General features: G+C 40.6%; 1 protein-coding gene across 3 annotated transcripts in view; it reads right to left on the minus strand.

Annotated features, from left to right (window-relative positions):
- The window catches only part of ADARB2 (adenosine deaminase RNA specific B2 (inactive)), a 311,256-nt gene that overhangs the window by 108,479 nt on the left and 186,982 nt on the right, over positions 1-15,795 (minus strand). For 2 of the 3 annotated variants that reach the window (XM_035317250.1, XM_035317252.1), the window contains exon 2: positions 2,011-2,097. The exons of the other annotated variant lie outside the window; for it this stretch is intronic. In XM_035317250.1, coding sequence (XP_035173141.1) covers positions 2,011-2,097 — 87 coding nt within the window. The remainder of the gene's footprint in view (positions 1-2,010; positions 2,098-15,795) is intronic. 3 annotated transcript variants of the gene reach the window in all.

Here is a 15,795-nt window from a genome sequence, read left to right on the forward strand (position 1 = left end):
ATAACCACCAGTTTAAAATGCACTTGCAGTTAACCTGCCATGGCTCCATTTCTAAAGAAAACCTAAAGGAATGTGAAGGAGGATTTGAATCAATTTCAGCTGCTGGGACTCTGCCTACTGATACAGCATGGTCTGGGCAGGGTGCTCGCAGAGGATGCTCATTTAGCAGGGATAACCCAACCACTGCTCTACTTTCCTAGCATTCTCCTATATGTCTATTTTATTGTTAACACAATAGAAAGTTCCGCTTATTCAGAGCAAATCACTGAAGCTCTTTAAAATGCCTAATTAGTACACAGCTACCTGTGTGCTATAGAAATTAGTGGGATCTGTGCCATTATACTAGAAGTGAACAGTGAGGTATGGATGATTGCAAAGTAGTTTATCTTTGTCTTCTTGTCTTCTTTTTTTTTTTTTTTTTTTTTGAAGGTTCCTAATAGTAACACTTACAATGTGTTGTATACACGAAGAAAGAAAGAAGTTGCTGTCATTATCACTGGAGTGAGTGTTTGACCCAAGAGAGGATTAGGCACAGTGTTCCTGAAAACAGTGAAATAGTGAAATTTGCTTTTCTTTTTTTTTTTTTTTTTTTTTTCAGAAAACATAGCTTACCCTGTCCATGTGAGCTATTTTAAAGCCAGCACAGGCTTAGCTTTACAGCAGCAATAAGAAAATGGTGTTACAGTGTTTGGCTTGTACAAACTTCCTACATTACCTAAAAATAACTAAGTGGCACTTTTGGGAAGCGTTACGCAGGAGGTGCCTGCACAAGCTCATCATGTGCATAATATGTTTCCTGTGTGTACTCCTCATATCTCTTCCTGAAAATGTAGCCTCCCTGGGACAAATCTGAAGGATTTTCAGGATTTTTTTCACCTTTGCTGAGATATGTAAAAACCTGCCAGTCCCCCTGCAGCAGTACAGTGTGGTGTCCATTTGATCCTCAGCAGCAGAAAGTAGGGGGCTGTGCTCAAAAGCTATTACCCTTGTGCTACATCATGATCAAACCACAGCAGATTAGCAACAACGGGGGAAAAAACATTCCTCCCACCCACTGCCTCTAATAGGGCAACATATCAGTGTGTGTCTGGCTAGGAAAGAAACCCATCTGGTAGGTGATACTAAAACTCAAAGAGTTGCTCATTTGGTTCAAGAAAACTTCCCACCTTTCCTTTTTTTTAATGCTACTTTTTTAATGATACGTTACTGCAAGCAGGGCTGGATAACGCATGCCAATTGCTTCTGGGTGGTAAATGGGAGGGCTTGCTGAGGGCTATTCAGTCCTAGGGAGACATGCCTGAGCTGGTGGGTGTTTTGAAGACTTCACATCCCCTTCCAACCAAGCAGCGCTCCCATCCAGCTCCGCAGCCACAGCACCAGGGGTATCAGTGCCCTTCTTGGAGTGCAAGTGCCCGAGAGAATCCTGTGGCTTGGGAGTTACATCTATTTCATTTAAGCCTGATTAAATCCCTTCTCAACCAATTTTTTTTTTTGTTGTTCCCCAGGTCATATCACTGAACAGATGAACAGATGGAGAAAACAATCTTGCAAATCTTGCAGTCTTTACTTTTGCAAAAGTACTTTGTAATCGAGAAAGTATAAACTGGGGGGAAGACACAATAATGAAACTGTTCTGACTTTTAGAGACTGTGAGAAAAGCAAGCAAACAAAATAAGGTAACAAGCAGGAAAGGAAAAGGAACTTCACAGTCCTGTGACCCTGAATGAAAACATTTCCTTTGTATTTGTGACACAATGCTTCTAACCCCCCTTTGCCAGGCCTGCACAGGGAAAAGTGGGAAGGTGAGCTGAGGGTACCTCTGCCTTTCCTGGATATCAGAGAATATGTTTAAACTTGGCATCTGGGAACTTTGCATTCTGTATGAGGACTGGGCCTGGGGCCTGCCAGTTTTTGCAAGCCCACCTCCTTACCACAATTGACGCTACACTACAGAGCTTGTTTTTTTGAATTTTGTTATTCATCTGTTTGTAAAGAAAAGAGACTGCTTACTTAAATTGTCTTCATCCTCCATGGTGCTTGTGCCAGGACTCAGATACTTGAAAGGTGCTATAAAGGTTGACAGTATGCTTACTTTTTCTAGAAGAAAACAGAATAAAAGACACATATAAAATCAGTATTTTGTCGGTGCACCCTGACAAAATACAGATCTACTCTACACTTCTTCTCAGGTGAAAACATCTTGGCAAGTCCTTTTCCTTTTTGTTTTTCCTTTCCATCTCCACCAAAATCCACAGAACTGAAATGCATTTGTTACAGATGGCATGTGCAAATCCCAAATGTATGTCCCTACTGATTTCTGTGTCTAAGCAGTGCTTCTGGCCGTGCATCACAGCAATGGTGCCCAAGCACTGCCCTCCTCCAGCCTGGACCTGCTGTGAAGGCCAAATGAGAACCGATACTGATTAACACTAACTCAAAAGTTAGCTCATTTATATATATATATATATATATATATAGGGAAACCTTGCTGTTAACACAAACACTAGAAACAGAGATAGTAAAGATACCTTTTAGTTTGTTAGCTAGTTGGTTTAGTTTGTTGTTTAGTTTGTTGAGTCTGAATTCCTTCTGGGAAGATACAGATGCTTTGCTGGGGACCTACATGAACATAGTGGCTACTTTAAGGAGCAGAGGCAAGAGAAACACACTTTATAAAGATGATTCATAGATCTGAAGGACTTACTTGCTTTTCTAAAATATTGATCTGCTTAGAAAGCCTTAGTGAGGTGGAATGGCTCTGAATCATGCACATTGTGAACAATGCTGGGCTTTCATCTTGTGGCAAAACATAAAAAACAATCTAAGCATGCCTTTTTTCAGGTAGCACAGGACAAATGATTTGCATGGGGACTCTCTTTATTGGTGAGAAAGTACTTCTCTGAATTTCCTTGAATTACCTGACTAATAAATGTACTTTTCTCAGGTAGCCACTGGTCTGGAAGGCATTCTGTCTGAAGAGCTCTTAACCTTTTTCTATTTCAGCAGCACATCTGTTAGCTTTTCAGCTTGGTTATTCCTACATTTGCAATTAATCCTTGCTCTTGTTAAAGACTGTTATCAGAATCCATCAAAAAATGACTGCAGATTTTTGCCTTTAGCTAGGTAACATTACAGCTCAGCTCTGTTACGAGGAAGCACAGTAAAAGCTGACTGTTCTTTGTTAAGTAAATACAATAAGAAGAATAAAAGACTGCCTGAAGAAAACCTTTTTCTGTCCAGAAACCTTTCAGCCCAGACTAATATATAATTAGAGCACAAATTATCCTCCTTGAATTGCAGTTTCATTAAGGGATTGTAGTGATGTCACAAACCGAAGGAATGAAGCTATTTATGAATGCTTTAGCTAAAAGATTTTCCTAAGTGAATACTTTGACACTTCCTGCTAAGGCATAGCTCCCTGCGAAATGCAGCATCTCCATGAGATGCTCCGTCTATGGGAGACTGCTGGGTTGTGATCAGGATAAAGGCTGTTATTTTCTCCAGACTTTCTCAGCCAGTTTCTTTCATGAAAGTGAGAACAGAGACTTTTGGGACCTAATCCAAAGGCTACATTGGGTAAGGGGAATGTTTCAGATAGACTTAGGACCAGGGCGGTCCTTGACTTCAGCACCAGCAATGGTGCTTTGAGGTTGCTAATACCTTCCCCAGTCACCAACTGGAAAACAAAACTGTGTAGTTTTATTCCATATTATTACTGGATAGAGGAATATTCTATGAGTTGTCTTTCACCCCAACACATTCTGCGCATGCAGTAGGCTGGATTTACAATATGACTTTGAACCTTATCAATTTATTTTCCCTTTTTTCCCTTTTATTTTCCCCCTTGGGGGGCCCTTTACCTCAAGCTTTTCTTGTTATTGTTTCCCACCTGAACCCAAAGACCTTGCTCGTGCTTTCACTTTGTGTGGCAGAAAGCCACGATGGCCTGTAAAATTTACTGCACTCTTAGAGCAGCAATGGATGCATTCATGTCAACCAAGCTCACACAGGCCCTAATAACAGGATATCCTTCAATCAATACAGACAATAAAAATCAGAATTTAATATTTCAATTAATTGGTGGAACAACGGAAGATTTAGTGTATGTCTAGAAGGAGGAGGGCATTTTTTGTGTGCGTGTGATGCAAGAAGAGGAGAACTGCAGTACGCACGTAGCAGAGGTGAATTATGGAGGCTATGAAGGAGGGGAAGATAGATGATGGGATAATTAAATGTAGGTGTTTACAGTGAAGTAATCTGGCTGGGTATATATCTTCAGCTATGACTGTGCACTTCCATCTTTTGCACGTTATTGCCTATTAACATATAGGCACCATAGGACACTACTTCAGCTTTATTGTCAGTGGTGAAATTCAGTGTTATTTTTGTTTACCATTTTGGAAGATGATTAGGTAAATTCTGTATTCATCCTTTACAGTCCCTGTATATTTTAATGTCCATCACAATTAGTTTTATCTCTGCCAGTTTGATGAAATCTTATGAATAAAAATAAGGGATGTGTCTGGATATGAAAAAGCCTCACAATTTCTCAGAAAAATACTTTTAAAGTCTCCTTTTCTTTTCTTTTTTTTTTCTTTTTTTTTCTTACTCTCTTCCCTTTTTTTATTTTTTTTTCCCAAAAAGAAGCAAAAACAGGAGGCCCCAAATTAGAGCTGCTATTTTTTCTTTATAATTGTAAATGTTCTCTGTATTTGTCTAAGGAAGTTGTTTTTCAAGGCTAGGAGAGAGGGTCTAGGAGAAGAAAACAAGACATTTCAAAAACTCTTTTCTCCAGAAAGGCGGAATATATAACCCTACATTTATGAGAACCTATATGAGGAGCTATTATTGCTTGTATTACAGTTGTACCAAAAGCCTCCAATGACAAGAAGGAGCTATTTCATGAAGGCCTACATGGGCACAAAGGAAGTTGTATTTACAATGGAAATTGAGAGACAAAGAGCAGGTGGTAGTGGGATTTATTTCTAGTTACAGTGGAATGCTAACACAGGAGAATAGCATCATATTTTGTAGCATATTCACTATAAAAACATCCTTCCAAGTGACGACACCTGGAACTCTACTACAGTACCTTAAACACAAAAATCACCATTTCTACACATGAGAAAAACATTGTGGAAAGAAACATCGCTCTTCTCTGTTTTGGGACAGAAAAATATTTGAATTCAAGCTTCTTAAGTATATATTTTCCAACAGCAGCAAATAGTTAAAGATAATCATGCGCATTGTTTTGGCAGTAGCCATATAAATCATGTAAACAAATAAAAAAAAGACATTGGCCAAGATATTTTTGTGAACGAAAACCAGAAAATAATTTAGTCCAAATGTTTCAGCAAAGCTTAGTATATCGAGCAGAGAAGTTTCCACTAAAATCTGCTTTTTGTAAAGTTGCTCTTGCCCTGTGGATGCAGGCAGGTCGCAGGTCCTGTAAATACACTTTTATTGTGGAGACAAGAATACACATATGCAGCTATAAATAGCTTTTGTGCCCTTCATACCTATCAGTATTTAAAGGGCATCAGACAATACAGCTTGATCATCACACGCACTGAAGTTCTTTCACTCTCAATCACCTGAATAAAAGCAATGGGAATGGCAGCAGTTCAACACTTTTAAAAGTCAGTCCTTATACGTGTTGGACAACTTGTTTAGCTTTAAGAAGAGCAGACTGAGTGGGGTCATAACAACAGTCTTCCAAGACATAAAAAGCTGCTGTACAGAAGAAAGGAGCAAACAGCATTCCATGTGCATTAACACAACTAGAAGTAATGGACTTAAATTGCACCATGGAAAATTCACTTTAAACATTAAAAAAACCTTCCTAACAGTAAGGATAGTGCAGCACTGGAGTAGGTACTCTAGTGGGGAGGCTGAGGAGCTGTTACTGCAGAAGGGTTGTAGGAAGGTGGTTGGCATCTGCTGGGTGTTTTACCTTTCTTTGGCTGTAATCGTTACAGTCTCCTATCCCTCTAGTCCCCAGTCAAAAGGCTTGTCCTGGCTTTGATATCACACAGCAAGTTTAAGCTCAAACTTGGAAAAGTGAGTCGTATTTGTTAATATTAGCTAATCTCTGAGCAGAAGTGTGTGGCATGCTCTTTTGCTTGGCAGCTAATGAGCACTATTAATAAATGTTTTTTTTTTTTTTTTTGTTTTTTTTTTTTTAAAATGCAACTCCTGAACACAAGAAGGATTAGACAGATGGCTACCAGTGGTTTGCCAGATCAGCGTTAGCAATGTTTTACTAAATTAGTTTCATTCTCATATTTTAATTGATTACCGTAAGCTACTTTACTTGTTTCTTTAACAGAATTATTTTAAAAACAAAATGCAGACATTATAAACCAGTCTTAAATAATGCACTTGGCTTGCATAGAGTGTGAAATTGCTCAGGACAGGTCAGCTCTGATGCAGTAATACAAAACCTACTGAAAAAAAATGAACTTGATTTCTCTGAAGCAGTATTTGCAGCTGTTCAAATAGTTGCATTTTTAAAGCCACATTAACCTGGCTTTATTTTGAAAGGGAGGGACACAGGGGGGGAAGAGAGCTTGCACAACAGGAGATGATTTTCTACCTTCCTTCTGATATCCTAGTCAGTTCAGGCTTGGGCTGACAGTGATTGACAGAAAGAGGGGATTCCTTACATAAAAGAAAAATAGGGCAAATTTACGGGGAAAATAGCAATGTCTTTAAACCACAGCACTTACTGAGAGAGGCTCACAACTTCCTAAACAATGGCTTGTATAGCCACTATGCTGCATCATTTAGTTTAAGGAGCCAGTTTCCAGACAGGGATTTACTTGCTTGGTTTAGAATCAGTGTATACAGCTGAATTTGAGTAACAGGCATTGAGTCATGGATTCCGGGGTGTGCAGAGCTGTAGCAGCATTGCCCAAGTGCTTTTGGCTGCACAGACAAGTGGGAAGCCTCTTTGTGATGTGAATGACCACAGTGATGCCAGTGTGGCTGGGAAGATCATTTCAGTCTATCCCCTCCAGCTGAAATGGTGAAGTTTTAAGTATGGATGCTCTGAACACTTTTGGATGGTTCATGTTTCTGTACAGCCATGGCAGCAACCTTGGCCTGTCTGTGTCACCACTGGCATGGCTGTGTTCCTGGTGCAGGAGTTCCAGTTTAGTACCTTATACGGGAAGAATTCAAGCCTGCATATATTTGCAAGGGGCTAGTAACTCATGACAACTCCTTTTTGGTTTGCTTTTTGTCATCTCTGTCCTACAGAGGGAAGTCTGAAGGTGAGGCCTGTCTGGCATCATGTGCCCTTGGGAACCATCAGTAAATGTAGTTGGAGGACCACATCCAACTGAGCAGCCCAAGGGTTAAAAAACAAACAAACAAACTAACAAAAAAAACCACAAACCTGTGTTCTGGAGGATAGAAAAGGGTTAAAAAGTGTGGGACTGTTTCCATCTGCAGAAATGGTGCTCAACATCCCTGAGAGTGTAGCCTCTGAGGTGGACAGTTAATAATGATCTGCTTTCTATAATTGGTTTTCAATCCAAGGCATTTGTAATGATATCCCACACTGGCCCACATGGGAACAGCAAGGAAAGCTTTTCTTGGAGGTAGCAGAGGAATATGTTGAGAGAAAAATCTTCTGGTTGAATAAGATTTTTGCCTGGAACATTTTTCTTAAAAGTGGGGAGACAAGGGAATATTCAGATTAAGGAATCTAGGTTTTTAAAAGAAAAAAAAAAGTTTTCAGCATTACTCTTTTTGTTATTTGCTTCAGCAGGGACATGAAATGAAGATGTGAAACATCAGAACATATATATATATATATATATATATTTTTTTTCTAAAGCCAAGGGGAAGGGAAAACCAGGGAACACTGGGATAGTCAGTGCTTCAGTGGAAGGCTTTTGACTGCACAAGGCAGGCTGAGGTTTGAGTCAGAAGCTGGAGGTACAAACCCAGAGAGATCGATGCTTCCTCTGAAACAGGGCAACAAGCTGTCTAACATAATGCAGGAGCCACACAGAAAAACACCTGCCTCACCTGGAAGACCCCACCAAGAGAAGGAGTCTGCTCTAAATGGATCTACTTGCTCCCTTTATCATTTACTTATCTGGTTCTTAGGGCAGGGAATATGTTGCTGCTCTATCACTGTTTAAAATGTGGTCCTCGTCCAAGACAAGAGCTCTGAAATGCCAGTATATTAAATAACAGGATCAGTTTATGGCATTATGATACTGCAGAGACCACTGAGTGTGAAGCACCAGTGAGCTCAGGGGGCTGGAAACAGGACTAATACTTCTACCTCTGTGCTCCCTGTTTGGGCTGTTAGTTTATCCAGAACTGCTGTTTTTGGAAAGTTTTTGGGAAGCTCCATGAAATGCTTTACTGGTGGCGATCCAGGCTGAAACATGCAGCAGCCAGTTCATGTCCTGTGCTCTGGCCACTCAGTACCCAGCATCCCAGCCGGGCTGCCATTCCTCTAAGGAATGTGCCCATTTCCTCTAAGAACAAAATAACTTTCAGTTTATCACTTAGGAAACAGAAAAGACCATCCACAAAGCCATGCATGTGAGTTGTACAAACTTGTAGAGTACAACATGAGGTAGAGGACAGATGCTCTGGGATGTGTTTAATTGATCACATCATGGGCCTTAGCCAATACTTGCAGCACTTAGGGCATTATTTCTTTGCACAGTAGGCTGCCCTGCAGCTCTCCTTTTTCCCAGGATGAAGGTGGTAGGCTTTAGCTCAATTTCACCATATGAATGTAAAAAGGCATTTGAGTAGACAAATCTCTGGCTGTACTTCAGTGCTCTGTAACAGCCACCTCCCAGCTCCTTTGCAATGGAAGACCATTTACAGAATGAAGCACGTTATGTTGTGAAATATTAGTTTCTTATTACTTCCAGTAAAGAGCACAGTAAGTAAAAACACAAGGTGGTTGATGGATTTTATATAAGAAAGGCAATACGTATGCGTGTTGTTCTCTATTAGATTCCACAGAAATCAATCTGAAATCTAGTTCAGTCTAGTAAAATTAGATCTAAAACTGTTTAATTCTGTTTCAAGCATGTTTTTCTTTCCTGATGCTTTGCTTGAGGATACACAGAGATAAAAACTCTTGAGTTATTATCAGTTTATGTGCATCTCCATCTGCCTGTGGAGTGTAGTATATTATGTATTTTCTAAGTGATCTGGTTCTTGCTTGGAAATAGCAGTTTAAAAGTCACATCTTCACAAGCTTCTTATGCTATTTGAACATTCATTTTGGAAATATTTTTATTTTGTATTCTATAAACCAAATCTCTCTTTTTTTTTGGATGTCATCACTTTAGAAAATAGAGGAAGTACAAGACAGGATGATTGTGTAAAGCCGCTAGTGCTCAGCTCTTTGCTGAAGTCTTGCAATGAAGAACATAAAAATGACCAGTGTATTTATCAGGCATCTCATAAATCTGCATAATGGACACTACCCATGACTATCAGATTGCATGCCAACTGCATATCAAACAATATTATCAAAGGGCATCTGTCTACACATTTGAAGCAAACTGAAGGGCTTCCTCAGTCATGTGGGATACTAGGTTGGCTAGAATTAATGTGAATGAGCTAATTTCTCAGTAGCCTGTGTCTACATACAAGTTTGCATTACCTAAGGATCCTGAGCTAAACTTGGACAGAAAACTATAGGATGCTCAGTTACCCACCATTAATTTATATATTAACTGAATTATGACTGTGTGAAACAGGGATGTCTATGCCAAAGTAAGAGCACCAAAATTAGCAGAGGTGTTTAAAAAGACACTGGGAAGCAGTGGGTGAAAGTGATGCTGCTCTGTATGTGGGTGTGCTTGGTGGGGCTGTGATGTGGGGAGGCGAAGCTGCTGCCCATGGAAACATTGCTCCAGAGCGTGCCTTGGGACTGTGCCTGCAGAACAGCATGGGGGTGCAAAGCACAGAGCTGCACTACCTGATTTTGAAAGGTTTTACCATCTTCTGAACCCAGCAGAAGGATGCCCGAAGTCTTAGGTGGGGTTGAGCTGTTAAAGCCAAACTTCAGTTCTACAAAGTCTAGGTCTCCAGGTTCAGCCATCATCTGCTGTAAGAGCGGCTTAAAGCTGCAGAAAGGAATGACCTCACTTTACCTTCTGAGAGGAGGCATCAGCATTAACTTGTACACATAAATGCCTGCTGAGATAGGTACAATAAAAACTTCTCAGAATATGTGCATTGACTTTACTGTGAAACTGGACTACTGATTTTGACTAAAAGACTAACCAAAGTTAGCAGAGATGATTTCTACCCTTCCTTGGTCATCTACCTTGCCAGGATCTCTTGATCTATCTTGTGATTGGTGCTGTCACTGCCTGTGCCTGCACCACAAGGTGCAGAGGGAGATGTCCCAGTTCCCCCAGCAGCTCAGCCCCAGCAAGAAGGCTGTGCTGCTGACAAGTTTTTTTGATACTTTTTCAGGCCTTGATGTTCACGTCAGTTTGGGTAACCAACTGGGTCACATGTTAATGAATGAAGGATCAGGAGTCCTTTATGCTCACAGGGCTCATGCTGAAGGCACTCAAAGAATGACAAATGTTAGGAGTTATCTTACATGGGTTAAAATTCACAGAATCACAGAATATCTTGAGTTGGAAGGGACCCACAAGGATCATCGAGACCAATTTCTCACTCCACACAGCACCCAAAAATCAGACCAAATCAAACAAAAGAAAATGGTTATGTAAGTGAAATGTAGATGAACAGCCAAGTATTTCTTTTACCCTTTACAGGATGATTGTTTCACTGTGTTGTGTGTGGATCACCCAACCTTGCATCAAGATGTGCCTCACCTCAACAAAAACTGCTTTACCAGTTCCTCTAAACTATTAATCTGCAATGCGTAGCGATACCTACAAATGCACAAACAGCTAGATATAGCTGTTTGTCTCCCCTCCATAACCCATGAAGCGACAAACTGGCCATGGCCCCAGCCAAGTGCAGACACTGCCAATGAGACTGCCAGAACTCCTCCTCAAGCTGCACTCCACTCCTTCCCAGCTCAATACCTGCTTAAACATCAGGAAATGAACGACCAGCATCAGAAAGTTCCACTCAGCAATTAGTGATTAAAGACTTTGTTTAACCTGCTCTCTTCATCTATCGTAAGACAGCCAGTTGTGGCCTTTGTCTCTTGTACATCTGTATTAAGACATGTTTAACCTGAATCCTGCCCTGATTTATCCTAACATGAAGCAGTCCTCTGCTAATCATTCTGTGGTGGGCAGAATGTTAAAGGTACCACTGTTATAATTTAGGAATGCATTTACTGAAAATGTGCACATATTGAGAGCAAACAATTCACTCCAGGTGCTACAAGAGGGCTGAGCTTTAAAGGGTTTCCTCAGACAAGATATTACAGACAGAAGTCATGTCTGCTAATTGAGTCAGTTATTTAAGCATTTAGGCACTTAAATTCACATTTGATTCCGTGGGAACTGAGACAGATAGAAGGAGTTAGGGGCTGCCCTGGGGCTGTCCCTGGTGTTGCTGGTATTACAGTGCCATTTGCTACAACACAGCTGCTCCATTTTCACCTTTTAAGGCATGACCCTTTAATATTCATTAAACTTTCCATCACAGCTTGCACAGAGTCTGAAAGTCTCATGTTCATCATTGCTACTTGGTTAGTATTTTCTTTTTACTCTTTTTAGTGTTTATTCAATCACAGTACAAGTCGCTTCGAATCTGCCCTTCAATTAAAAGCAGCAACAAAGGAAAAGTTGGCTAAAGCTTTACAAAGAAGGCTAAGTTCTCAGAGTGATGCAAAGGAAACTTGACACCTGACTCCCATCAACAATAATAATGGGGGCTATGCATCTAACTCTTTCTGCATTGTGCTGACATTGTACCCTTGAATGTTAGTACAGTCCAATAATTCTCCAAAGATGAGGCAGCTTATTTTCTCTGCCATTGCTGCTTTGTTGGCATTTTTATGGCATTCCCAGAAGTACTACCTGTCAGAGTTAGTACTTCCAAGGATGGCATTGCTTTGGGGTGATTGAGGATTGATGTAATTAAAGAGAAGGCAGTCTACTGTTTGCCTGTGGGTGTTTTATATCAAGCGTTTCACTGCACAGCTACGATTGATGATTTAAATGATGACAAAGTTGGACGGCTCTGTATGTACAACAGAGATTTGAGCCAGGAGTTCAGGGATGTGAGAGGCTTGTGTTTTAAGCTAAGAGAATTCTGAGAATGCTGCAGAAGAGGAGCTTTCTAGGAAAACAGCAGCTTTCTCATAAGCAATTTAATATCGTCACTGAAAATGTCCCAGAATCTAGTCACAGAAAGGGACTAGTCCTAGTCACAGCTAGGGACAAAAAGACTATACAATATTACATCATTGAATAAATCCATTGGGTACATTGTGTTGAGTTCTTGTTGTTTTTACTGGGATTATCCAATTAAATCTCCTCATACTTTTGTATATATCAACATCTGGAGCAATAGGCTTTATTTATAGTCAATGAAGACTTAGTTAATACAGCCTATGACATTTAAGTACATTCATTTCATCCTAAAGTATGTTCTGTGACTTGAACATGTAAAAAAAACCATGTGAAATATTAGACTTATGATTATCCCAGCATTCACTCCTTAATAAACTGGTCAAGTGGTAAAACCCCATAGGAAAACTGCTCTTTAACAGTGCAGACAGAGTTTGGTAAGGATGGTCTGGGAGCATAAAACAGCTCTTTGTGCAGAAAGAAGAAGCAGCATTATTCTTCTCTTCCCTGCTGTAATGTCCGTAAACTCCAATTACATTTATAACTTTGCATTAAGTTAAATATGTTATTTTACACAAGCACTTAGAAAGTCTACTAAATATCCAATAATAGTATTCTTTATTCCCTTGTTAGCAGCTGCCATAGTGGCAGGACTCGCACACGAACGAAAGTGATTTAGTGCATTGATTTGCAGTTGGCACAGCCCTTCATTCTCAAACAGAACTGATTAGCTTAGCAGGAAAGTGCCATTTACTTTTTATCACATTTCTCCTCTGCTCATCTCCCTTCAGTGACTGCCAAGAGGAACAGCAGAGCTGTAACCTCCTGATCAGGTTGCTTACTTTCTTCAGCTCCAAATTCTGCAGTTCTGAGGACGAATTTGTCTGGATGGTGCTGCAGCATCAATACAATCTGCCAGGGTTACTGCTTTGATAAGCTGAAAACGGGTCCCAGTGAGCTCTTTTAGGCTATTTCAACACAAAATTAACCCTGACTACAACAACCCTGTATGTGACAAAAAGTCCTGTCTAAGCCAGGATTTTAGGTTTCTTTTTTTTTCCACCAGTTACTTGGAAAGCTAATAGGAGACTGAGGCATAATGTCTAGCTGGGAAGATTTCTCCTGAGTATGTCACTTTTGCTTGGTGGACTGACCCTAGGGCTTGCCTTTTAATACACAACATTTGGAGGCCTATGTATACCCTTCTGCACCTCTGATCTTCTGTGTATTGAAGTTGCTGGGGAAGCTCTTGATTCACCAGTTAAAAGTAAAGATTTTCCGCTGCACAGAATGACTAGCAGCTGCAGTTAAAACAGTGGGAGTCATTGAATTAGCAATTATTTTCCCTTGAAGACCAATTCATGACAGAAGTTCAGTTTGCTTTGGATAAGACTCCATAATTTCACGGGTCAGATCCTCAGCTGGAGTGAATCTGTGTGGCTTTATTGAAGTCCACAAGCATACACGGAGCCATATCAGCTGAGGCAAGTAGAATAACACTGACTCAAACCAGTTAAGGATCCAATCCCATAAATTTATCAGGACAATTCAGTCTTGATAATTCTTCATAATTCTGATGCAACCTGATCAAAAAATGCCAAGAAGTCAAAGCTTCTCAAGGGTTATAGATATTTCTGAGTCTGTCTTTACTGAGAAATAAGAAGAAAATTTAGGAGTAGGTGGGAGGCTGAAAACCATGGTTCAGAGTTATTTCTGGAAACAAAGATGAAGAGGGGAGAGAGAATTTCCTTCCTGCTTTTAGCTGAAATTCCCTCTTAATAATATTAATCCTTTTGGACTCCTTACAGTTAACAGAGATGAAGAGGCTAATCCCTGACTCTTCTACACTGGAGCCTCCATTAGTTCTACTAAATAGCTAGTGCAGCACCAGAGAGAACGAAGTACAGACACATTTACCTCCCCTTCTCCTTTGATCTCGGCAAGAGATTATAAAACAGCTCCCATGCTCTGTTCTTTCATTTTAAAATGCAAAAGCAATCTGAAACCTTCTTCCCTCTGGCACAGGAAATCCTGGTGAGGAGAGGGCCCCTTTGCTAGAAAATGTATAGCTCAGACTCTTCAAATGTATCTAACTCCATTAGTCATGTGAATTCAGTATCCTTTTTTCCCTCTTACAAGCCATCTTCCCTCTTTCCATAACAACAAAGAAAATCGTCTTTTTTGGTAAAGCAGGAGTTTTTTGAACTGAACTGATTCAAAAGACCAGAGTACCTGACGTAGCTAATGAGCTCCTTACAAACTAGGGATAGGGGAACATGATGGCTACAGTCCTCTCCTAAACCACCGGAAAATAAAAGCTACCTCTACAGAAATTAATCTGCCATGGAAGTGGGTGGGTATACTCACAGTCAGCAGCACCTTACTCTTCTGGTCCTGTACCTTTTATGCTCTGCCCCTGGTGGCAAACTTTAATAGCCACGACATGAGTTTTATGGTAAGATGTATCATGCTTTAAACTTCATTGATAACAAAGGGAAACTTGTGTGACTGGCTCAGATACAGAGGTATACATTTAGTCAGATAAAACCAACTCTATGTGCTTGCTCATCTGCAGATCTCTTCACACTTACTTCCATGAAAAGTCCTCCTTGGCCTATATCTAGGTCTTCTTGTCCTGTGGAAACTCAGGCATAATGTGACAGAGGAAGGAAGAGTACTAGCACTAATATAGGTACAGCATGGTGTGAAAAGATAATTGAGATTTATAACTGTAAACAGACAGTGTAGGAAATCTAGGCACGAGGTTCTGGCTTCCAAAGTGGAACGTGTGACCCTGCATCAGAGCCCAGGAGACATACTTAGCTTTGAGAGCATCAAACACCTCAGAAAGGGACAAACAGGAGTCGGACTTCTTAACAAGGATTTGATCAAAGTAGACGGTAATGAACACTGAAGATTTGAGTATGACCTAAATCCTTTCCCTCTTTGGGGCTTGTGGAGTTCACTTAGAGTTACCAGGAACGAGCTCTTCTGTTTGGGATTTCCTCCTGGGGGCTGACGTCCAGGCCCTGTCTTTCAAAACAGGAGAAAACAGGAGCAGGGATCATGCCTGTAAAAAGATGGGGTACTTGAGGGATGAAAATGAAGGGACAGACATTTACCAGTGTGACAGCGTTACTGCATTTACTGAGGGCAGGGCTGTGGTGGGGCTGGAGACCAGCACTTCTAGGGCAGGGCCTGCCTGCCTGCCTGGAGGGGGCTGAAACAGGGGCTGGACAGGGCCAGGGAGGCCCCTCAGTGTCCTCAGTCCTGACAATCAGCAAACTTTTAACACAGTCTGTCTGCCTGCACAGACAGCTACTCTTCTGTGTATAATTTAATGCCCCTCTCTATATATTTTAACCTTTAAATTAGACCAGTGAGTTCTCAATGCAGGTAAAATAATAATGAACACTTAACGAAGAGTAATTCTGCTCTTCCATGCTGCCAATTATGGCAGGCACTAATCCATCTAAAATACCAGTCCTTGTGGTAATCAGATGCTTAATGACCATGC

The sequence above is a fragment of the Oxyura jamaicensis genome, chromosome 2, assembly GCF_011077185.1.
Source record: "Oxyura jamaicensis isolate SHBP4307 breed ruddy duck chromosome 2, BPBGC_Ojam_1.0, whole genome shotgun sequence".
Classification (NCBI taxonomy): domain Eukaryota; kingdom Metazoa; phylum Chordata; class Aves; order Anseriformes; family Anatidae; genus Oxyura; species Oxyura jamaicensis.